The 24,974-nt window shown below is 41.2% G+C and overlaps 2 protein-coding genes across 21 annotated transcripts in view; both read left to right on the top strand.

Moving 5' to 3' along the window:
• The window catches only part of dtnbb (dystrobrevin, beta b), a 72,477-nt gene extending 67,015 nt beyond the window's left edge, over positions 1-5,462 (top strand). For all 15 annotated transcript variants that reach the window (XM_071365303.1, XM_071365299.1, XM_071365296.1 and 12 more), the window contains one exon: positions 222-5,462. The gene's annotated coding sequence lies outside the window, so the exon portion shown is untranslated. The remainder of the gene's footprint in view (positions 1-221) is intronic.
• Positions 5,463-6,509: 1,047 nt separating this feature from the next.
• Positions 6,510-24,974, top strand: part of LOC139553215 (DNA (cytosine-5)-methyltransferase 3A-like) — an 80,705-nt gene continuing 62,240 nt past the window's right edge. For 5 of the 6 annotated variants that reach the window (XM_071365288.1, XM_071365287.1, XM_071365285.1 and 2 more), the window contains exons 1-3: positions 6,510-6,645; positions 8,155-8,349; positions 15,734-15,844. In XM_071365288.1, coding sequence (XP_071221389.1) covers positions 8,266-8,349; positions 15,734-15,844 — 195 coding nt within the window. In that variant the 5' untranslated portion in view covers positions 6,510-6,645; positions 8,155-8,265. Of the gene's footprint in view, positions 7,057-8,154; positions 8,350-15,733; positions 15,845-24,974 lie in introns of all 6 variants that reach the window. The other variant, XM_071365284.1, reaches the window with a different exon arrangement.

Below are 24,974 nucleotides of genomic sequence, written 5' to 3'. Positions count from 1 at the left end.
ATTGTCCGTATAATATAATTACATAGTAACCCATTAGTAAATCATATTGTAATACAACAAATCTGCCAAGCACCTATGAACAAAACAGAGATCAGAGGAACTTTTTCAGTCCGACATAATCGTCGAAATCCAAACGTCCTCTGTGAATCGTTCTCTTCATGGTTATTTTGTACCCCAGTCTAAAACCTACCCTTCTTCCCTGTCTGTCTGTGTGTCTTCAGGCACAGTGAGAGAAGTAAAGCATCGAGGGAGCAACAACCACTCCATCTATACCGGATGTCAGACTGGACATGACTGGAAAAGAAGAATCCAAATGAGAATCAGTCACAACAACCAAACCCTTCTATCAGGCATAAGCACGTAGAGTAATGCATGCTGTTATCAAACAGGATTTCACTATGTGAACTACTATCAAACATGTTTATTACACCTTGCTGCGGAAAAAAAGCAAGATGCTTCTATTAGCGAGTGTATATGTTGTTCTGTATAAAAACTTAAAGCTGTAATTATTATGTATTGATTGATTCCCCTCATCATGACTGCAACGGTCAAAGGTCTAAAGGAGTGGCTTGCTGTGCTTTCTCTCAACCTGTATTGTCAATAACAGACCATTCTGTGTGCATACCAAATGGCCACCTATTCCCTATATAGTGCACTACTTTTGACCAGTGCCCTATAGGCCCTGTTCAAAAGTAGTGTACTACATAAGGAGTAGAGTGCCATTTGGAACGCTGTCTATCTATCTGTATATACTGTACACATTATACATGACCTTGGGAACACAGCACTGACCACGACCTGAAAGCAACCTATTTTCATGATGATGATATGTTCCCTAGCCTTCATTGCTTTTGTATCATTAGAGACGGCTAGCTAGTATGTTTTCATTAGGGGTTTTGCATGAAGTTGCACTGTCCTGAGTCTGACTGGGTGTACTGTAGGTGGGTAGGTAGGTACCATGTTATGCCAGCTCTTTATGGGTTTATCAGTGTTTCTCAACCTGTGGTCCGCGGGCCAGCACTGGTCCCAATGATGTTGCTGATCGGTCCCTCAGATAGTGAGCTGAAACTGATTTAGTCAGTTCTCAAGTGCTAGTTTTAATCTAAGTGGTCTTCGTTGGAGGAAGGGCCGTAGCTGGTCCTTGCAGTTCCCTGGTACAAAAAAGGTTGAGAAACGCTTGGTTCTAATGACTGCTAGGATCTGTAGTCCTGTATATTGTCACACCTCAGAATTCACATTGGTTGTGCCCCAAATGGCACCCTATTCCCTATATAGTGCACTACATTTGACCAAGGCCTATAGGGTTCTGGTCAAAAGTAGTACACTATATAGGGTGTCATTTAGGACAGCCTGAGTCACATACTGCTGCTACTGCGTGCTCACTCTATGTCGTGAGACACCCTTGCAAAAATATGAGGGCTGTTTGTTTGTTTGGTTAAAGGGAGCCTAGTATGGGGGCTATTGTTGTCAATGCTAAATGTTTAATTTCATCAGGGAATAGTCCCTTTGTTAGAAACAGATTTATTATTCTCCTCGTTTTGTCTCAATAAAAAATTAACTAGGCGAGAGAAGCTAGTAAGTGCATCTTAAAAAGCATTAAAACTGCATGGTTCTTCGTCCCTAATCCACTAACTAGTCACTCAGTAGTAACAGTATTTATTGTCCACGTAAAGTAAAGAGACGGAGAGCACCTCAGGACGTTAGTTTAAATGAATATTATTATATTGTGTGCTCTTTCGTTCAAATATGCTGAGTTACAACATATCCACCTATACACCTGTATGTAGGTGAGGGCAGGCGGTACAGAAATCAAAGTTATGCACAGATAAGAGTTGCTTTGATAGCTTTATTTAGTTAAAAGAAATGAGGACTGGAACATGTTTATGTGAGAGTTAATAGATAGGTGCTCAGGGACTGTAGATGGAATGTGGTGGTGGCTGGTTTGCATTCCAAATGGCACCCCATTCCCTACATAGTGCACTACTTTGACCAGGGCCTATTAGCCCTGGTCAAAAGTGGTGCACTGTATAGGGAGTAGGATGCCATTTGGGACGCATTTTCTGTGTGGTTAACGATTATGAGTCAGTAGCCTAGGCCCTAATGGGCTCCAGACCTGTGTCTGTAGGGGTCAGAGGTCAGAGACTGATCATAAAAGAGCCTGAAGGGAGCAGACAGCAAACCTGTGTCTCAATAATCTGTCTTTCCCCAAAAATGTGCACTCAAGCACTCTTCCCCACATTAAAAAGCATTTAATTGGTGTGAGCATAGACTAAAGTAGAATGTCCACCATATGTATTCTATCGGTTCATTCCTTTTAAATAAACTGAGTGTACAAAACATTAGGGACACCTTCCTAACATTGAGTCGCAACGCCCCACCTTTCGCCCTCAGAACAGCCTCAATTTGTCAGGGCATGACAAGGTGCCGAAAGCATTCCACAGGGATGCTGGCCCATGTTGTGTCAAGTTGGCTGGAAGTCATTTGGGTGGTGGACCATTCTTGATACACACTGCAAACTGTTGAGCATGAAAAACCCAGCAGCGGTGAAGTTCTTGACACACTCAAACCAGTGTGCCTGGCGTGCAACAGATGTTAATCGTACTCTCTTTGCGTTGTGTTTTGTTCAAAGAAATCACCCCAGCCAGTGGTCCCAGTTGAACATTATTTATTATCTGTAGTTAAATAGGAAACAGCACGTTAGTTGTGCAGGGCTTAATGATGTTGATGGCTGTCGATGGTAAAATCCCTTGCATCACATTTTCATACTGGGCATTAACAAAATACACCAATATAATACAAAATAGAACGTGTAACTACCTGTGATTAAATAGGAAATGGCATGCTAGTTGTGTAGGACTTAATGATGTTGATGGCTGTCGATGGTTAAATCTGTAGCATGAAAATAACTGTGTTAGCAGTGAGTTTATGTGACCATTACATCGGTGCATGCTAGCTAATACAGCAATCATATACCAAAGCACATCCCGGAAAGCCCCTCATCCCTAACAGGTACCATATACCCACACATGTATAAATCAGAAATGTACAGCAAACTTGTACACATTGTAAAATATAAATAGAATACAGTATTCAGAACGTAACCTACCGCTTGCATCACATTTTCATACTGGGGAGACCTGACGTTCGCGATCTCCCCCTATCTGCAAGCGGGGCCAATAACAGCATTGTCATCAGAATTGAACCAACCAATAAGAATGCTTGGACATTAAATACACATTTCTTTAGAGGCAAGTGGAAACACAACCAACTCTGTTACACCTGGCACCTACTACCATACCCCGTTCAAAGGCACTTCAATATATTGTCTTGCCCATTCACCATCTGAATGGCACATATACACAATCCATGTATCAGTTGTCTGAAGGCTTCAAAATCCTCCTTTAACTTGTCTCCTCCCCTTCATCTACACTGACTGAAGTGGATTTAACAGGTGACATTAATAAGGGGTCGTAGCATTCACCTGGAGTCACCTGGTCAGTCTATTTCATGGAAAGAGAAGGTGTTCCTAATGTTTTGTGCACTCAGTGTATACGAAGGGCAGTGAACAAGTGCTTAATTCAGGAGAAAGGACCGATTATTGGGACATAGGACAAGTCTAGTGTTGGCTAAGAATGTTGAATGACTTAGAGGAGAGAAATAGGAGGCTATTGCTGAAGTGCAAAGTTTGACTGAGCATGTTGTTTTTGTGAATTATTGTCTGATTTGGCATAAGAACAGCTATATAGTAGCTACAGGTTTAGAGACAGAGGTGGACTGGAAAAGGATACCGACTTACTTGAATCGGGAGAATATTAGGTCCAATAAAACACACGTCTTCTGGTTGATGGAACTTTCTGTTGTTCAGGAGTTCCACGTGTCTCTGGAAACAATCACTGACATGAATAACTTCATAACAAATGTTAGGCTTAGCAATCTGAAACAATAAATGGCCAGACAGCGAAGAGTAGGGTTTGGTTCAGTTTGGTTTGTCATGATATGACATGATAATAACATATGAATGATAATAATTGGACCAGAATGGTAATAATTCAATGATATGGTACCAAACACTGGTTAAGCAATGACCTGTACTGAATTTGTACTGAATTTGTACTTGAGAACTACATTTTGCATTGATATGATGTGTACAGTACAGACAGCCTATCCTATAAGCTAGGTACAAGGTCTTACCAACCTATTACACTGTGTCGAGAAATAGAAGAACAAAAGAGTTTCTCCTTTGTATCCGTTGTTCTAAATGTGATGGTTTTTATTTGGTTATTTATTTGACATGATGTTATCATTCTGGGTGTTATTCTAGTTTGCTTGTGGAATTGAATCATTGATAATGATTTATCGAAACACACATCTCATTCAAGTGAGCACTTGACTTGCACATCAGTTAGTTGCCTAAATGATTAAGAAGAGGTTGTTATATGAAACGGCGACCAATATACTGTAAAGTACAGCACAACATTGTCAAATACAGACATAGAAGTTGTAACTAATACAGATGAAGTCGTATACACTGAGGGTTTGACATTTTGTGTCCTCTATACAACAATGTATATTCAAGATCTAAAGGAAAATTGAAGTACTGAGATAGAACCTTCTGGAAAAGTGAATAATTGTATTCCCTCTTCACTCCGGTCACAGATAGGAATGAAGTGTTATGATTTGAGTTTGTGCCTAGATGTTCTGTATAAAGTACTGTATAAAGTACAACCCATTCATGCAGATATAAGAATATCAGTCAGCCTTTTAAGTAGGAGTTTTAGTCTCAGTCTGTGAACATGTGGAAAAAGTTTATTTATGTATTGTTGTTCAGGAGGGAAAGTAGTACACTTTTGTTCAGCCTTTACATTTGTGCCAAAATGTTTGCAGACTTTGTGTGTCATCATACAGATATATCTACATTCTATATGTTGTTGTTGTTGATGTCCAAATTTTGTCATGATATAATCGAGACCGCCCACATTTACATGGTCTTCCTTAATTAAAATGTAGAATCGTTACAAGTTCTAGAGCTATCAACAGTTCTAGAACCACCAACCGTTCTAGAGCTACTCACTGTTCTAGAGTTATCAACCATTCTAGAGCTACCAACAGTTCTCGAACCACCAACCAACCATTCTAGAGCTACCCACCATTCCTGAGCTACCAAGAGTTCTTAAGCTACCAAGAGTTCTAGAATGATTTCCTTCTAGCCAACAGAGGCAATAGAAAGGTACATACAGCACTTTGTGATCATGTTTTTTTGCATAGAGAAAATGTGCAAGATGACGAACCACAAGCTTCCCTAAATGTTATTTATCTATCTCTGTGTTATGTAATGTTATGCTTCTGGTATACATTTGTTTCTCATGTTAATTTTTAAAACATGGTTTTATGTCACATGACCACTGTCTTTTGTAAATAAAATGAATAAATTGTGAAATATATTAAAAGATTTAAACGCTTGATATGCTTTGTAATGGGATGCCTTTTTGCAGAACTGTATATTCTGGTTGTTATCATTTGGCCTATGCACAGTACTGCACTGTCTATGTGGCCTTGGACAAAATATGACTATCATAACCTTACAGCACAGTTTCAGTATACATAGTTTGCTGTTTTTCAAGTAATTGAGTGGTTGTTGAAAGCCCCAAAATTCTTCCTGGGGGAAAAAACTCCCTCCTATCTGATGAGATTACCATTGGTCCTAGGGAGTAATATCCTCTAGGACGTCCAATGATAAACAATATCTCCTGATGTTTAATGTGCAGAAGAACTGTAATCATAACAGACAAAGAAGACATCAGACCAGACCACACAGAGAGAGAAAACAAGACAGAGGTCAACTAGACACTTGGATGTCTGTAGATGAGTGCTATGTTTCAGGAAAGGTGTGTACGCGTGTGCATGCATGCATGCGTAGGAGTGTTTGTGTGCTTGTGTGTTGTACGTGCATATGTCTCCGTCTATCTGTGCAAGGGGGTCGGTGAGAGCAGCCCCAGCTCCTGTTCTCCTCTCCCTCTGCTGTGGGTTGTGTCATCATTCTGCTGTCCTTGACTGAACCAGACCATGAGAATTCGAGGAAGTCAGTCTACTCTACAGACGTGTGGTGTGATGTGAGGAGCCCCTGCCTCCAGCCATGCTTCTATACTATGTGTCTGACATAGCCTACTGACATCCTTCTGAAGCAATAGACAGAACGTACAGTATGTCCCCGTCTAGTGGGCATGTATGGAAATAATTGATGATGAAGTATGAAGAATTTGAATGACTATTGCTATATTTGTTTAATCAATCCACTAAACAGGTAATTTAGGTCAAATCACTCTGGACAAAATGAAGACTGTCATTATTTGTTATTGGGTTTTATTTATTGGGATATTGGTCTTGAGTATTTGGCACAGATTTTGAAACAATGTAAGCATGCATTTTATGAAGATGTAAGCCTAATGGCAGTAGAGCAGCAGCCGTTACCCCACTACCTTTAGGACCTGGTGGAGACACGATCAGTCCGTTGGCCCCTGCAGTGTGAGCGGAGCATCTGGCGGAGTGCTGGCCGGCTGGGGAGGTGGAGGACGGGGAGAGAAGAAGAAGGAGTATCCGGGAGCAAGAGAAAACAAAAAGGGTCAGGCCTGGGACTTGGCAAAACGGGTAATGAACACCGTGACATAGCCCGTTATCACCAAACCCTCTGTAGGGGTAGCCTAACCTTTATCGGAACAGACACAGTCATGAGAGCCCTGAGAACGGAAGGCAGATTGGCTGCACTCGATTGTGCTGGTGAAGGGAAACAGACAGCCGTTTTGTGCTTTTGCAGATGTGGAGACTGACGATTAGACATTGTGATATGCACTTGAACTTGATGACGGCGTATTTGTAGACACAGAACGGCGATTGTTGCTACCTGAATACCGGCCTGTCTGAACATAACGGGGGTTTTATCCTTCAAATGGTTGTGGCCTATAAACGGGATAGGCTACAGTCCACCGGTTTACAGATTATGATTTCCCTGCAAATACGTGTAAAACTTTGTAATTTAGCCTTCTTGAGTGACAAATGCAGGTGACCGCAAACCATGTGTGCATTGATAAAGTATTTAATTCAATCATAATTGTTAGAATGTATCAGATTTGTGTTTTGTGCTGACAATGGAACAGTAGGCCGTAACACTGAACCCACACTCATTTTGTATATTTAAAAAGTAACCCGTTTTGTAGACGCAATGTCATTTTCCGCAAAATGTTTGTTCACGAAAAAATCGAAACGTGCATTTACACGTTAACAACACTGATACATTTACCGATATGTTAAAATGTCCATTAACTATCATTCCAATCTGTTTTAAATGTTGCATTCACGCTACATTTGTACCAATGTGTCAGAAAGTCTGCCTGTGTGTGCGCGTGGGTGAAAGTGTATCTTGAGCACTTTAACACCGGCAGTTATCGGTAGTGTAGGACTAGCTAGTTAAAATGGGGGCAATGACCAAAACACCAAGGACGTTTAGCCTATAATAAGACTAGGCCTATAGCACAAGCCTTCTGGAAAAATGACTGACAAGTGTTACTTTTACAATCAACATTAGTACTGTAAATATAGGCTCTAAAGTGCACATTTTAGGCTTTTGATCTCAATTAGGTATAGAGGTAATAGGCTATAGTGGGCTAGTCTAGGCCTTGCCTGCAGTCTGTGCAAGCACTAGGTCTAGTTTGAAAATACGGGCTATAATGAAAATCTAATATGCATATAGACTGTAATATGCATATACTGAATATCATTTGTTTTCGACAAGACCATACACACGTGTTATATTGTGTGTAAGAGAAACTGGCGAAACTAGAGCGAACTGACACCTCTCAGCATCCATAAAATGTAGTTCTAACTTGTAACGTCATAACTGTAGTAGACTAAATGTAAAGACATGGATATCTTGTCCCTAATAGGCCCTACTGTTGCCTAATCAGATCACTGTAATTAGGGAGACTGTTATTGATTGAATCCATTGTGTAGGCTAGAATAATGTTCAACTTAATACTAAAACTAAGGAATAATAATAAAGTTACAACATTATAATAATAAATACTTGTGTTTTTGTGCTTATTTTATGTATTGCCCGTTTTTCAGCATGAATGATTCAATTTGTTGTTCTTCATATTGCAGGGGAGGATCATCGGTCACCATTTTTTTGTTCCATTTATTTTATTCATCCAATTTTGAAGCTTCTTCTGATTTCCGTTAAGAATATCATCCATACGATTGGCACTCTTGGCGATGCCGTCCAACACTGTCGCCACCACCAACACCGCCGCATTCAAAAACTCCGACTACACCTGTGATGCACCTGGGAACAGAATGGTAAGAAACAAACAGCTGTGTAATGCCAAACGACTGTCATTAAAGCACTATCACGTGCTATTACGTGATAACAGTGTGTATTACAAATGTATTATAACATGTCATCAGAGATCAGAGGTCTTATCATGGATTTTTTTTTGTTGCATCATTAACCCGAACCACTGTGTAATTGATTTTATTATTTTATTGGGGGAAAATAAACTGAACACAACACAAGGAATAACACGTTAAAGCAATTCTCTTGCTTCCAACATGGTCCCAGATGGAATACACGTCATTTCCATATTATTTCCACTTCATTTCCATACGAGAATAGACATACCACAAAATACACCCATCAGATTTTGCCATTGTCGGTAACGTTTCATATAGTTCAATGAATCTATACGCTGTACAGTTGTACTATACACATCATAAAATGTCATGCTGGATCACTGTAAGTTAGCCAGCCATGATCTCTCGTCAACAGAATACGTAACATAAATGGCATCTGACCAAATTACTCAAGATTTCTTGTTCTGGGTTAACCGTGATTAACCACCCGTTACCCACATTAACAACAGTAACAACTGAGGATGTGAAAGGGCTTTATAAATACATTTGATCGATTGCCCCCCCCCCCCCATTTTTGTGGTTTATATAACTGGACTCAATCCATCAGTGTAGGTCATGCTTTATTGATAAATATACCCCTAATATCACCAATCACCTCTTTAGCTCAGACCGACCCCATAGATATTGGTGACCAGTGTCTATCGGTCATCTGTCTAATGTATGTTGCTATGTCCTCTACCTAGGGTTAACCAGCTTTTAGGAAAATCAACGAAGAGACACTCCTAAATGCTGGACGCTTATTAGTCAACATAACCAATTAGCAATATCACCAATATCAGTTGGAGCTCAGAGAATTTAGCCGTAGAGATAGCCTATTAGTTTCCAGTAACCACTGTCTATATGTCATCTAATATATGTGGTTAACCAAGTTCTATAAAATCATTAAGGAGACACTATAGGACCCCTAGTGATGAAAATATGAAAAAAAAGAAAATCATTTATAAGTGGAGTCTGTAACATGATCACATAGGCCTACTGTACACAGTAGTTAAAGCATCCTAGACCCCCCCATGGTAGCTTTCTGTATTATGTGCTGATTGTGCCTGTTAGAAAGATGCCACTGGTTTGTTACTGTGACGTGGGGCGTTGGCTGTTGTACGATGAGCCGGCCAGCCAACTGCTGTGTTATACTGGGGCATTTCCTCTCTCCTCTCTCCTCTACTACACTCTCCTCCCATCACACTGCCTGCCCAATGTATTATTGTTGCTAAGCAACAGCCATTGCCTTAAATAAACCAACTTCCGACTGAAAATAGTGCCAGAGATATCGAATAGTGCCAGAGTATGTTATAGGGTTCACACAAGGCAATAACAAATAGTCATTGTATTTTATGCCATGTAGTGCTTTATGAATTGCCATTTTTACATATTTTATTAATGTGTTATAATGGTGTGTTGTGTTTCATTGAACATTTTCAGGATTTTGTCAACACAACACGTCCATGGAATCAGACAGCGAGGCATCATTTAGGGCTGCATACAGACATTCCCTATTCTAGAATTACGCCCTTGCGATTACCTCCTTTCCACGCTTGGCGATTTTGTGACAAGGGGGTTGGTGACAGCTAATCCCTTATAGAATGGCAATAGGAGTGCATGCAGTGCCAATACTCCTTTGGTGGAGGCAGGCTTAACCAGGCACTAGGGCCGTGTCCCAAATGGCACCCCTATTCCCTCTTTAGTGCACTACTTTTGACCAGGGCCCATAGGGAACTGTAGGGAATAGGATGCATTTGGGACGCCGCCCTAGATAGGAGGAGGAGGGAAATCACTGCTGGAGAAATAAACAATGAAATTGCTAAATCACAATTTTACGAATCTAATGTCAAATTAGAGGATTATGTGAATGATTTGAAATATTGCATATGAATCCAGGTCTCGCCCAAGTCATATTAAAACAAAACAAGGTTTTCAGGTCAGTCGATTTCCATGTACGAGATACTAGATTTACTACAAATAATGTGACTAGATGATGTGGCTGCCTTTTTGTTGTTGACTGTGCTCCATCCCCTTTAAAAAGCCAAGGCTGTTTTTCATCACCTGCTCCCAGTAGCTCCCACCTCGTGATGCCGATAGCTGGTTGCTAAGCAGGATTTGGTCTACTTCAATGAATTGTTCAAGCTTGTCTCCCTTCTTACCACAAACAACACACTCACTAAGACACTCAGTCAGCAAATATTATTGAGTTAATATTGAGGCCCTGGGTCTGTATTTACAAAAAGAGTCTCAGTCAGAGTAGGAGTGCTGCTCTAGGATCAGGTCCCCCGGTCCATATCAACTGATCAGCACTCTGAGATGCTTTGTACAAGCCCAGAGCAACCCCAGGGGTGCTGGGTCAGTGTGGATATAGGGCTTTTTCTTAGGGGGAAGACACAGTTTTATTCATCAAAGGGAATGTGCAGGAGGGGGTCCACACTAGGGCTGTGGCGGTCATAACATTTTGTCAGACGGTGATTGTCAAGCAAATAACTGTCGGTCTCACGGTAATTGACCGTTAATTAACATAAACACATTTAGCATCTCCTGGCTTCCACACATAGAATTACAAGCCATTTAAAAAAGTCTAATAAATCCATGTAATATAGCCTAACACCTTCACAATAAATCCATGATTTATTTTAGACAGGTCTAAAGAAACATGATATGGAGAAAATGTTGTCTATTTCAGAAGAAAATAATAGCATACTCTGATACTCTGAGTTGTCCTTATGTTAGGTCCTGATCTGGCTATGCCAAATGGCTGTGGGCTACACTAGTTCATTTAGCAGACAAGATTTGCTTAGAATTCCGTGGAATTATTTTATATTATTTTATAGTATGAAGAATACAACTGAACAAAGCTGAATAAAATAGAAGTATTTTCTCCAAACGATTTGAGGGAGTGCGCAAATGCGGCTATTCTGTGTTGAGCGGTTAACAAAGAAATATCTATTCCTATATGCTTAATGTAGAGTTATTAATGTAACTTTAATTGATCTACAAAGTTTGGGCTATATGTTCTGATTTTTAATACTTTGTAAGAGTGCATGATGAGAGACTAATGATGATTGTTTTTTAAGTTGCTTGAAAGGCATGAGCTCTGCTTTGTTTTTTTGCGCAGGCTGTACACACTACATCAGTCACTCATTCACAATTTGACAAGCACTTGATAATGCCTAGAATTTCACGGCGGCATCCCCTTTGTGGCCGTAAAGGAACCCTAAATAAATCCATGCCTTTAGGGCCTGGAGTGCTGCGTTGTGCCTTTCTCCCTGAGTGTGCTGCGCAATCCGAAGTGTCTCTCCATCACGTGATCGGGTCTTTCTCACAGGCTACAAGTGAAGACAGACACATCGGGGATGCAACTGCGTGCGTCCTTATCCAATTCCAAGGTGCATATTGAAGATATTGGAAGAACTGTCCACATTTACTTTTCATCAGCCAACAAGATGAGTAGGCCTAACAAACAGCAAAAGCACTAGCCTATGTCAATCTACTATCCCCCATAGTACAAAAGTCAACCTATTCTATTCTGTGCGGGAAATAAATATTCCACATAGTCTGGGACAGTTGTGGGATGCGATAGATCCCAAATTAGTACAACCACCAGCATCAAAAAAACGCTTTTATGCAATGTGGCTGACGCAACAGATCAGAACGTTTACCTCAAAATGTTGATCAACTATTAGGCTATTTCTTCACATTTTAAGCGCAGCAATGCACACATGGTAGTAGGCTATACGCGGGAATGTTCCATTAGCAGAAAACACCATTATCAAAAGTGATCGCAATTGCAATTATGCATGTAATTCTTTTATTAAAAAGGTGCATTTCTATGGTGAAAATTATCTTCCCCAAACATGGAACTCACGTGCTACTTATATATGCCAGTTAGGCTCTACACCCCTTGTAAAGTGGATTAATGTGCTTAATTTTAGGCTAATATTAGGCTAATATTGTAACCCATCAGACTATTCTTGGTTGAATACTGTCTTTACATATACTAAATAATATACAGTTGAAGTCGGAAATTTACATACACTTAGGTTGCAGTCATTAAAACTTGTTTTTCAACCACTCTACACAAACTATAGTTTTAGCAAATCGGTTAGGACATCTACTTTGTGCATGACACAAGTAATTTTTCCAACAATTGTTTACAGACAGATTATTTCACTTCTGACTCACTGTATCACAATTCCAGTGAGTCAGAAGTTTACATACGCTAAGATGACGATGCCTTTAAACAGCTTGGAAAATTCCAGAAAATGATGTCATGGCTTTAGAAGCTTCTGATAGGCTAATTGACATCATTTGAGTCAATTGGAGGTGTACCTGTGGATGTATTTCAAGGCCTACCTTCAAACTCAGTGCCTCAGTGCTTGACATGATGGGAAAATCAAAAGAAGTCAGCCAAGACCTCAGAAAAACAATTGTAGACCTCCACAAGTCTGGTTCATCCTTGGGAGCAATTTCCAAACACCTGAAGGTACCACATTCATCTGTACAAACAATAGTACGCAAGTATAAACACCATGGGACCACGCAGCCGGCATACCGCTCAGGAAGGGGACACGTTCTGTCTCCTAGAGATCAACATACTTTGGTGTGAAAAGTGCAAATCAATCCCAGAACAACAGCAAAGGACCTTGTGAAGATGCTGGAAGAAACAGGTACAAAAGTATCTATATCCACAGTAAAACAAGTCCTATATCGCCATAACCTGAAAGGCCGCTCAGCAAGGAAGAAGCCACTGCTCCAAAACCGTCATAAAAAAGCCAGACTACAGTTTGCAACTGCACATGGGGATACTTTTTGGAGAAATGTCCTCTGGTCTGATGAAACAAAAATACAACTGTTTGGCCATAATGACCATCGTTATGTTTGGAGGAAAAAGGGGATGCTTGCAAGCTGAAGAACACCATCCCAACCGTGAAGCACTGGGGTGGCAGCATCATGTTGTGGGGGTGCTTTGCTGCAGGAGGGACTGGTGCACTTCACAAAACAGATGGCATCATGAGGCAAGAAAATTACGTGGATATATGGGAGCAACATCAAAAGACATCAGTCAGGAAGTTAAAGCTTGGTCGCAAATGGGTCTTCCAAATGGACAATGACCCCAAGCATACTTCCAAAGTTGTGGCAAAATGGCTTAAGGAGAACAAAGTCAAGGTTTTGGAGTGCCATCACAAAGCCCTGACCTCAATCCTATAGAAAATGTGTGGGCATAACTGAAAAAGCCTGTGCGAGCAAGGAGGATTACAAACCTGACTCAGTTACAAGAGCTCTGTCAGGAGGAATGGGCCAAAATTCACCCAACTTATTGTGGGAAGCTTGTGGAAGGCAACTCGAAACGTTTGACCCAACTTCAACAATTTAAAGGCAATGCTACCAAATACTAATTGAGAGTATGTAAACTTCTGACCCACTGGGAATGTGATGAAAGAAATAAAAGCTGATATAAATCATTCTCTCTACTATTATTCTGACATTTCACATGCTTAAAATAAAGTGGTGATCCTAACTGACCTAAGACAGGGAATTTTTACTAGGATTAAATGTCAGGAATTGTGAAAAACTGAGTTTAAATGTATTTGGCTAAGGTGTATGTAAACTTCCGACTTCAACTGTATGTGTGACATTTGTTTTGATTTAGAATGGACCATTATCATGCACCTGTCTCGAAACAGAGAAAGTAGGAAAAAATACATATCAGCTATGTACTTAAATAGCGATTGGAGGACGCTTTTCCCCGTGGTTAATTTTCATGACAGCCAGGTAGGCTATACTCCTGTTGTAAATATAAGCAATGTGCTTAATATTAGGAAAGTTGAGAAATAACTATAGTAGGCCTAGCCTATAGAAAGCTGATGGGAGCCTCCTCTTTCTATTAGCGGCCATCACTCTGTTTTCTCCCGCAATTGCATAGCCTATAGAAATGTTGAGCAACATGAGATCATTGATTCGATTTTCGAAAATATTTGCATTGATGTCAGAGTGATTAGAGGGACAATAGAGTGCTGAGTACCAGGCAGTTAGCAAGTTTGGTAAGTTACTAATGACCATCAGCAGCATCAGAGCTTGGAGAAGCCTAATTACCGTGACTAAATGGTCATGTGGAATTTGACTGCCTTCATGACTCGTGACCACCAGTGTGGCGGTAATACGGTCACCGCAACAGCCCTAGTTCACTCACACACACACACACACACACACACACACACACACACACACACACACACACACACACACACACACACACACACACACACACACACACACACACACACACACGTACTCCCACAGTGTCTTTGTAACAGTGTCTTTAGGGAATGTATCTCAGTGAGGTCAGGCTCTGTGGTAGTAGCTATAGCTATAGCTCTCACTTCACCCAGACTCAAAGGGACATGTCATTCAAATCCCATCTGTCCCATTGTCTCTCTTCATCCCAAAGAGGCACAGGATAGAGACCTATTGAGAGAGAGAGTCCCTAAACTGTTCAAGAGTTGTAACGTATACTGCATACTGGACAGGGTTGAGGTCAATTCCATTCCAATTCCAGTCAATTCAGACGGTAAACTACATTCCAATTCCACATTTTTGTCATTACAAAACAATTAAGTGAATTGGAATTGGAATTGGAACTTCAGTGTACTTCCTGAATTGACTGGAATTGAAATGGAATTGACCCCAACCCTGTACATTATACAGTTGCACTACAATTAGAATCACATTACACATTCATACTGCCTCTCAACCCTACGGGTGATGTTTACTATGCATTTCGTTTTAACTGGGAACTTGTGATTCTAATCTGTTAATGTGCGTTTGTTAAGAGTTGGAATATATACCGTTTACATAAGAGCTAATCAGTAAATTCAGGGTACAGTTTTAGGGTCAAAGTAGACACGTTCAATACGCTAGCTGATAGTAGTTAGATAGCTAGTTGAATGATGTCACATTTTTTTGTATGGTTGGTTTGTGATTCTACCTGACGCTGCTGTGATTCTATCGGATTCTACTGTGATTCCATCTGATTTGACTGTGATTCTATGTGATTCTACTGTAATTATATCTGATTATACCTGACTCTTCTGTGATTCTATCTGATTCTACTGTAATTCTATTTGATTCTGCAATTCTTCCTGATTCTACTGTAATTTTATTTGACTGTCCTTTGATTCTTCCTGATTTTGCGTCGGTTTTCTCTGATTCTACAATGATTCTACTGCGATTCAACCTGATTCTTCATATGAGGATGAAAATATTGTGTTGTGTTGTTGTTTGACAGAGTGAGAGCACGATACTGGACAAGGAGCTGGCACCAGAGGAGAAGCCAGCTAAAAGCAACAGCAGCTGTAAAGTGGTCAGGCCTGCTGGGAGGAAACGCAAGCAGATACCTGTGAGTAGATCATTTGAAATAATATCTTTATTGGGCTTTTCCATTCTTTTCATAACCATTAATGGAGAAACAAGAAACAATGTCGTGCGGACCTGAGGACTACACACGTTGTAGGTTTATTGTAAAACGAGCTAAATTTACAATTTGGTTATTAAAATGATCCCAGATATGTTTGTAAACAACAGTTCAAGTTTCAAGTTCATTTGCCGTATGCCATAGGTCCTATAACATATAATATGTGTTTACACTCATTGCGAAGGGATCTCTTGCGAAACTCCATCACGCAAAGTGACACTGTGCCTGTGTGTTTTCACAGCTGTGAGATGCTTGGATAGCAGTCGTATGGGGAAAACACTGCGCCAGAGAATAGGGTTGGGCATTTGAAATGATTTCACAATTCGAATAATATCATTACATTATTTCAGATATCTGGATAGTCGAAAAACATGTTTTTCTGTGACTTTGTTTCAACTTGGACACTTGTTTGCTGCGCACCCTGTGCAACTTGGCAGCAGGGCGGGGGATGGGCAGGGGTCGGTGTGGAGGACTAAACTCCACTCCATGGTGAAGGAAGTTTCTGATGAGACCAGGCTTTGTGGAATCTAGCTCTGACTACATCGATTTGTCCAAGGTTAATACTTTAAAATAAATATATATACGTATATATGAAACGCCCACCTAGTACCTATGTTTGTCCTCTGTCGTTGCGTGCCTATCTTTGTTTGCTGAAATCCATACTTTTTTTCTATAAACATTAATCAAATACCATCGCCGACTGTTTCCTTATTGAGATGCGCATTTGCGCTGAGTTGCCATCTTAGAGCAACAGCAATGAGCAAACATTGTCGGAGGTAGATTCTACAAAGCCTGGTCTCGGCTCCACGGCGCTGGTGAAGTTCATCATAAACGGACCCTGGTTCGATCACAACCAGCCGTGATTGGGAGTCCCATAGGGCGGCGCACAATTGGCCCAGCGTCGTCTGGGTTAGGGTTTGGCCGGGGAAGGCCGTCATTGTAAATAAGTTAAATAAAGGTTAAAAATTAAATAAAAACTAAGTATACCAAGATTGATTTCAGCATAATTTTGTTATTCTTGGTGTTATGATAGTTAACACCATGATTGGGCTGAGTTTCCTGATATTTCATGTCTGTCTTGTCTATGACCTCTGTGACCTTTGGCAGGGGGCCAGTTGTAGATGACTGGGTTGTGTTTCGTAACACCCCTGTGCTGACAGAAAGTGTAATGTTACATTTCTCACACACACTGTCTCTCACTCTTTCTCTCTTCCTTACACTACGTGTTGCTGTAAAATGCTATCCCTTTTTCAAATGTCAGTGAGAAATCAGTGGAATTTCATTTCAGAACACTTTTCTGAAAATAGCGTGACAAATAGCAGTGGACATGTTTTTTGTTCTACTCTGCATCGCAGTATAATTAAGATTGGTTGCTCGAAGGAGACTAAGGAAGCAGTTATTAGTCATTAATAAGCAGTCATTAGTCATTAATAAGCAGTCGTCAATAGCCATTAATAAGGAGTCATTAGTCATTAATAAGCAGTCATTAGTCATTAATAAGCAGTCGTCAATAGCCATTAATAAGCAGTCATTAGTCATTAATAAGCAGTCGTCAATATCCATTAATAAGCAGTCATTAGTCATTAATAAGCAGTCGTCAATAGCTATTAATAAGCAGTCATTAGTCATTAATAAGCAGTCATTGGTCATTAATAAGCAGTCATTAGTCATTAATAAGCAGTCATTAGTCATTAATAAGCAGTCATTAGTCATTAATAAGCAGTCGTCATTAGCCATTAATAAGCAGTCATTAGTCATTAATAAGCAGTCATTAGTCATTAATAAGCTGTCATTAGTCATTAATAAGCAGTCATTAGTCTGATATAATACAAACATTTTTCACAACATCTTCCATTTGATGTTTTACAATCTAAAGTCTCAGATCTCATGTATTGTATTTTTTATTGGTTTATTCAGTTACCCATTAGCTTTTTCCCAAGCAGCAGCTATTCTTCCTGGGGTTCACACAAAAACATAAAACACGACAAGTAACAAAACACTGATCGACAAGAACAGTCACACAAATGTAAAATACAACGACATACAAATATAACTCTAAAATAATGTGTGTGGAGTTTGTGGGGCCAGTCACTTCGCGGCTGAGCCCTTGTTGCTCCTAGATGTTTCCACTTCACAATAACAGCACTTACAGTTGACCGGGGCAGCTCTAGCAGGGCAGAAATTTTACTAACTGACTTGTAGGAAAGGTGGCATCCTATGACGGGTGCCACATTGAAAGTTACTGAGCTCTTCTGTAAGGCCATTCTACTGCCAATGTTTGTCTATGGGGATTGCATGGCTGTGTTCTCAATTTTATACACCTGTCAGCAACGGGTGTGGCTAAAATAGCCGAATCCACTAATTTGAAGGGGTGTCCACATACGTTTGTATATACACTACCGTTCAAAAGTTTGGGGTCACATAGAAATTTCCTTGTTTTTGAAAGAAAAGCACATTTTTTGTCCATTAAAATAACATAAAATTGATCAGAAATACAGTGTAGACATTATTATTATTATTATTAATGTTGTAAATGACTTTTGTTGCTGGAAACAGCTGATTTTTTATGGAATATCTACATAGGCGTACAGAGGCACATTATCAGCAACCATCACTCCTATGTTCCAATGGCACGTTGTGTTAGCTAATCCAAGTTTATCATTTTAAAAGGCTAATTGATCATTAGAAAACCCTTTTGCAAGTATGTTAGCACAGCTGAAAACTGTTGTCCTGATTAAAGAAGCAATAAAACTGGCCTTCTTTAGACTAGTTGAATATCTGGAGCATCAGCATTTGTGGGTTCGATTACAGGATCAAAATGGCCAGAAACAAAGAGCGTTCTTCTGAAACTCGTCAGTCTATTCTTGTTCTGAGAAATGAAGGCTATTCCATGCGAGAAATTGCCAAGAAACTGAAGATCTCGTAAAACGCTGTGTACTACTCCCTTCACAGAACAGCACAAACTGGCTCTAACCAGAATAGAAAGAGGAGCGGGAGGCCCCGGTGCACAACTGGCCTTATTGCTATTAGCCCATAGAAAAGCATCGAATAACAGATTCATACTTGGAAAAACAGATAGTCAAAAAATGTATCTAAAGGAAGTTTATTTTGAAGTGTCTGTCCTATATCTGAGAGATATAAGAAATATCAGGAAACTATAGAACCATTTTTTTTTTTACATATTTAACCTATTTTTTTTTAGGCACTAAACGTCTTCCATACTGTATATACAGTAGTTCCATTCATTTTTTAAAATGGTACCGGGCTACGTTCAGGCGAGTCTTGTGACGCTTGTGGCCGTCCTAGAGCAAAACAACGACACATACGTGTTCGTGAGAGACTCACCTTTACATAGAGGGGTCATAATAATTTGTAGGCGAAACCATTTGGATGCTACAGACGTTATCGTGAGAAGATCGATTTTCGGGATGTCTCATGGTCTGACAAACACTGCTGTAGCTCTGCCAACTTTCAACGCAGATGCGGAAGGTCGATATCGGCGGATGCGGTGTACTGAGAGGCAGCCTATGCAAAAAGCCACGGCCTGTTCACCCCGCAATCATCCAGAAGGCGAGGTCAGTACAGGTGCATCAAAGCTGGGACTGAGAGACTGAAAAACAGCTTCTATCTCAAGGCCATCAAACTGTTAAATAGCCATCACTCGCCGGCTACCACCCGGTTACTCAACCCTACACTTTAGAGGCTGCTGCCCTATACACATAGACATATAATCACTGGCCACTTTAATAATGGAACACTAGTAACTTTAATAATGTTTACATACTTCTTTACTCATCTCATATGTAAATACTGTATTCTATTCTACTGTATTTTAGTCAATGCCACTCTGACATTGCTCGTCCTAATATTTCTATATTTCATTATTTTATTTTGTATTGTTGTGAATTGCTAGATACTACTTCACTGTTGGAGCTAGGAACACAAGTATTTCGCTACACCCGCAATAACATCTGCTAACTATGCGTATGTGACCAATAATATTTGATTTGATTCGAGGGGACTAAAAAGATTTGGCATGGGCCCTCAGATCCTCAAAAAGTTCTACAGCTGCACCATTGAGAGCATCTTGACTGGCTGCATCACCGCATGGTATGACAAATTCTTGGCATCCAACCGCAAGCCGCTTCAGAGGGTAGTGTGTACGGCCCAGTACATCACTGGAATAATGGCGCCGAAGGAGATGGCTGCCGTTTTACGATTCCATAACCAATTGTGCTATTGTGTATGTTGTTTTGCGTTATTTGTAACTTATTTTGTACGTAATGTTTCTGCCACCGTCTCTTATGACCGAAAAGAGCTTCTGGATATCAAGGCAGCGATTACTCACCCCGTACTGGAGGAATTCTTCTTCTTCGATGAGTCGGAGGGGAAGGATTTAATTCGGACGCCGGACAGGGCCCTCATCCCTGTCATTCGCAGGAGAAATAGACAGAGATATCGTGGACGATGGTCTGGGTGCCTTGTCAGGATCCGTTGCCGAGAGGGTAATCTACCTTTACCATCGGGCATATTAGCCAATCAATCGATAATAAAATAGACGAACTATGAGCATGTATATCCTACAAACGGGACATTAAAAACTGTAATTTCTTATGTTTCACCGAGTTGTGGCTGAAGGACGACATGATTAACATCTGCAGTTGAAGTCGGAAGTTTACATACACTTAGGTTGGAGTCATTAAAACTTGTTTTTCAACCACTCCACAAATTTCTTGTTCACAAACTATAGTTTTGGCAAGTCGGTTAGGACATCTACTTTGTGCATGACACAAGTAATTTTTCCAACAATTGTTTACAGACATATTATTTCACTTATAACTCACTGTATCACAATTCCAGTGGGTCAGAAGTTTACATATCCTAAGTTGACTGTGCCTTTAAACAGCTTGGCAAATTCCAGAAAATGATGTCATGGCTTTAGAAGCTTCTGATAGGCTAATTGACATCATTGGAGTCATTTGGAGGTGTACCTGTGAATGTATTACAAGACCTACATTCAAACTCAGTGCCTCTTTGCTTGACATCATGGGAAAATCAAAAGAAGTCAGCCAAGACCTCAGAAAAACAATTGTAGACCTCCACAAGTCTGGTTCATCCTTGGGAGCAATTTCCAAACGCCTGAAGGTACCACGTTCATCTGTACAAGCAATAGTACGCAAGCATAAACACCTTGGCAGTAGTACCTTGGCACCTTGGTAGTACGCAGCCGACATACCGCTCAGGAAGGAGACGCGTTCTGTTTCCTAGAGATGAACATACTTTGGTGCGAAAAGTGCAAATCGATCCCAGAACAACAGCAAATGACCTTGTGAAGATGCTGGAGGAAACAGGTACAAAAGTATCTATATCCACAGTAAAACAAGTTCTATATCGACATAACCTGAAAGGCTGCTCAGCAAGAAAGAAGCCACTGCTCCAAAACCACCATAAAAAAAGCCAGACTATGGTTTGCAACTGCACATGGGGACAAAGATCGTACTTTTTGGAGGAATGTCCTCTGGTCTGATGAAACAAAAATAGAACTGTTTGGCCATAATGACCATCGTTATGTTTGGAGGAAAAAGGGGGAGGCTTGCAAGCTGAAGAACACCATCCCAACCGTGAAGCACGAGGGTGGCAGCATCATGTTGTGTGGGTGCTTTGCTGCAGGAGGGACTGGTGCACTTCACAAAACAGATGGCATCATGAGGCAAGAAAATTATGTGGATATATGGAAGCAACATCTCAAGACATCAGTCAGGAAGTTAAAACTTGGTCGCAAATGGGTCATCCAAATGGACAATGACCCCAAGCATACTTCCAAAGTTGTGGCAAAATGGCTTAAGGAGAACAAAGTCACGGTATTGGAGTGGCCATCACAAAGCCCTGACCTCAATCCTATAGAAAATGTGTGGGCAGAACTGAAAAAGCCTGTACGAGCAAGGAGGCCTACAAATCTGACTCAGTTACAAGAGCTCTGTCAGAAGGAATGGGCCAAAATTCACCCAACTTATTGTGGGGAGCTTGTGGAAGGCAACTCGAAACGTTTGACCCAAGTTCAACAGTTTAAAGGCAATGCTACCAAATACAAATTGAGTGTATGTAAACTTCTGACCCACTGGGAATGTGATGAAAGAAATAAAAGCTGAAATAAATCATTCTTTCTACTATTATTCTGACATTTCACATTCTTAAAATATAGTGGTGATCCTAACTGACCTAAGACAGGGAATTTTTACTCGGATTAAATGTCAGGAATTGTGAAAAACGGAGTTTAAATGTATTTGGCTAAGATGTAAACTTCCGACTTCATCTGTAGCTGGCGGATTTTAAGATTTTTCGGCAGGATAGAACAGCAGCATCTGGTAAGACAAGGGCCGACAGCCTATGTATATTTGTAAACAACAGCTGGTGCACGAAATCTAAGGAAGTCTTGAGGTTTTGCTTGCCTGAGGTAGAGTATCTCATAATCAGCTGTAGACCACATTATTTACCAAGAGAGTTTACATCTATATTTTTCATAGCAGTCTGTATACCACCGCAGACCGATGTTGGCACTAAGACCACATTCAATGAGCTGTATACGGCCATAAGGAAAACGCTCATCCAGAGACAGCGCTCCTAGTGGCCGGGGACTTTAATGCAGGGAAACTCAAATCCGTTTTACCTAATCTCTACCAGCATGGTAAATGTGTCAACAGAGGGAAACAAACTCCAGTACACCTTTACTCCACACACAGAAACGCCTTCCATTTGGCAAATCTGACCATAATTTTATCCTTCAGATTCCTGCTTACAAGCAAAAACTAAAGCAGGAAGCACCAGTGATCGGTCAATAAGAAAGTGGTCAGATGAAGCAGATGCTAAGCTACAGGACGGTTTTGCTAGCACAGATTGGAATATGTTCCGGGATTCTTCCGATTGCATTGAGGAGTACACCACATCAGTCACTGGCTTCATCAATAAGTGCATCGATGACTTCGTCCCCACAGTGACTATACGTACATACCCCAACCAGAAGCCATGGATTACAGGCAACATCCGTACTGAGGTAAAGGGTAGAGCTGTGGGACTCTAACCCGGAAGCTTATAAGAAATCCCGCTATACCCTCCGACGAACCATCAAACAGGCAAAGCATCAATACAGGACTAAGATTGAATCGTACTATACCGGCTCTGACGCTCTTCGGATGTGGCAGGGCTTGCAAACTATTACAGACTACAAAGGGAAGCACAGCCACGAGCTGCTGAGTGACACAAACCTACCAGACGAGCTAAATTACTTCAATGCTCGCTTCGAGGCAAATAACACTGAAACATGCATGAGAGCACCAGCTGTTCAGCACGACTGTGTGATCACGCTCTCCGTAGCCGTTGTGAGTAAGACCTTTAAACAAGTCAACATTCACAAGGCCTCAGGGCCAGACGGATTACCAGGACCTGTACTGACCAACTGGTAAGTGTCTTTACTAACATTTTCAACCAGTCCCTGACCGAGTCTGTAAAACCTACATGTTTCAAACAGACAGCCATAGTCCCTGTGCTCAAGAACACTAAGGTAACCTGCCTAAATTACTACCGACCCGTAGCACTCACGTATGTAGCCATGAAGTGCTTTGAAAGGCTGGTCATGGCTCACATCAACATCATTATCCCAGAAACCCTAGACCCACTCCAATTTGCATACCGCCACAACAGATCCACAGTTGATGCAATCTCTATTGCACTCAACACTGCCCTTTCACACCTGGACAAAAGGAACACCTATGTGAGAATGCTATTCATTGACTGCAGCTCAGCGTTCAACACCATAGTGCTCTCAAAGCTCATCACTAAGCTAAGGACCCTGGGACTAAACACCTCCATCTGCAACTGGATCCTGGACTTCCTGACAGGCTGCCCCCAGGTGGTAAGGGTAGGGAACAATGCATCCGACACGCTGATCCTCAACACGGGGGCCCCTCAGGGGTGCGTGCTCAGTCCCCTCCTATACTCCCTGTTCACTCATGACTGCATGGCCAGGCACGACTCCAACACCATCATCAAGTTTGACGATGACACAACAGTGGTAGGCCTGATCACCGACAACAATGAGACAGCCTATAGGGAGGAGGTCAGAGACCTGACAGTGTGGGGCCAGGACAACAACCTCTCCCTCAACATGATCAAGACAAAGGAGATGATTGTGGACTATAGGAAAAGGAGGACTGAGCACGCCCCCATTCTCATTGACAGGACTGTAGTGGAACAGGTTGAGAGCTTCAAGTTCCTTGGTGTCCACATCACTAACAAACTATCATGGTCCAAACACACTAAGACAGTCATGAAGTGGGCACGACAAAGCCTATTCCCCCTCAGGAGACTGAAAAGATTTGGCATGGGTCCTCAGATCCTCAAAAGGTTCTACAGCTGCACCATCGATAGCATCCTGACTGGTTTCATCACTGCCTGGTATGGCAACTGCTCGGACTCTGACCGCAAGACCCTACAGAGGGCAGTGTGTACGGCCCAGTACATCACTGGGGCCAAGCTTCCTGCCATCCACGACCTCTATACCATGCGGTGGCAGAGGAAGGCCCTACAAGTTGTCAAAGACTCCAGCCACCCAAGTCATAGACTGTTCTCTCTGCTACTGCATGGAAAGCGGTACCAGAGCGCCAAGTCTAGGTCCAAAAGGCTTTTTAACAGCTTCTACCCCCAAGCCATACGACTCCTGAACATCTAATCAAAAGGCTACCCACACCCCTCTTTCACGCTGCTGCTACTCTCTGTTTATAATCTATGCATAGTCACTTTAACTCTACCTACATGTACATATTACCTAAATGACCAGGCAGTGTCAGAGGAAGACCATAAAATTGTCAATGACTCCAGCCACCCTAGTCATAGGCTCTTCTATCTGCTACCGCACAGCTAGTGGTACCGATGCCCCAGGTCTGGAACCAACAGGACCCCAAACCATAAAACTGATAAGTAGTTAACCATATACTGTAGCTAGCCAGACTATCTGCATTGACCTCTTTTTGCACAACTCTTTTGTCTCAACACATACTCC

Source organism: Salvelinus alpinus, chromosome 25, assembly GCF_045679555.1.
Source record: "Salvelinus alpinus chromosome 25, SLU_Salpinus.1, whole genome shotgun sequence".
NCBI lineage: Eukaryota > Metazoa > Chordata > Actinopteri > Salmoniformes > Salmonidae > Salvelinus > Salvelinus alpinus.
Note: the sequence above shows the minus strand (reverse complement) of the source record. Positions and strands in the feature narration are given on the sequence as shown.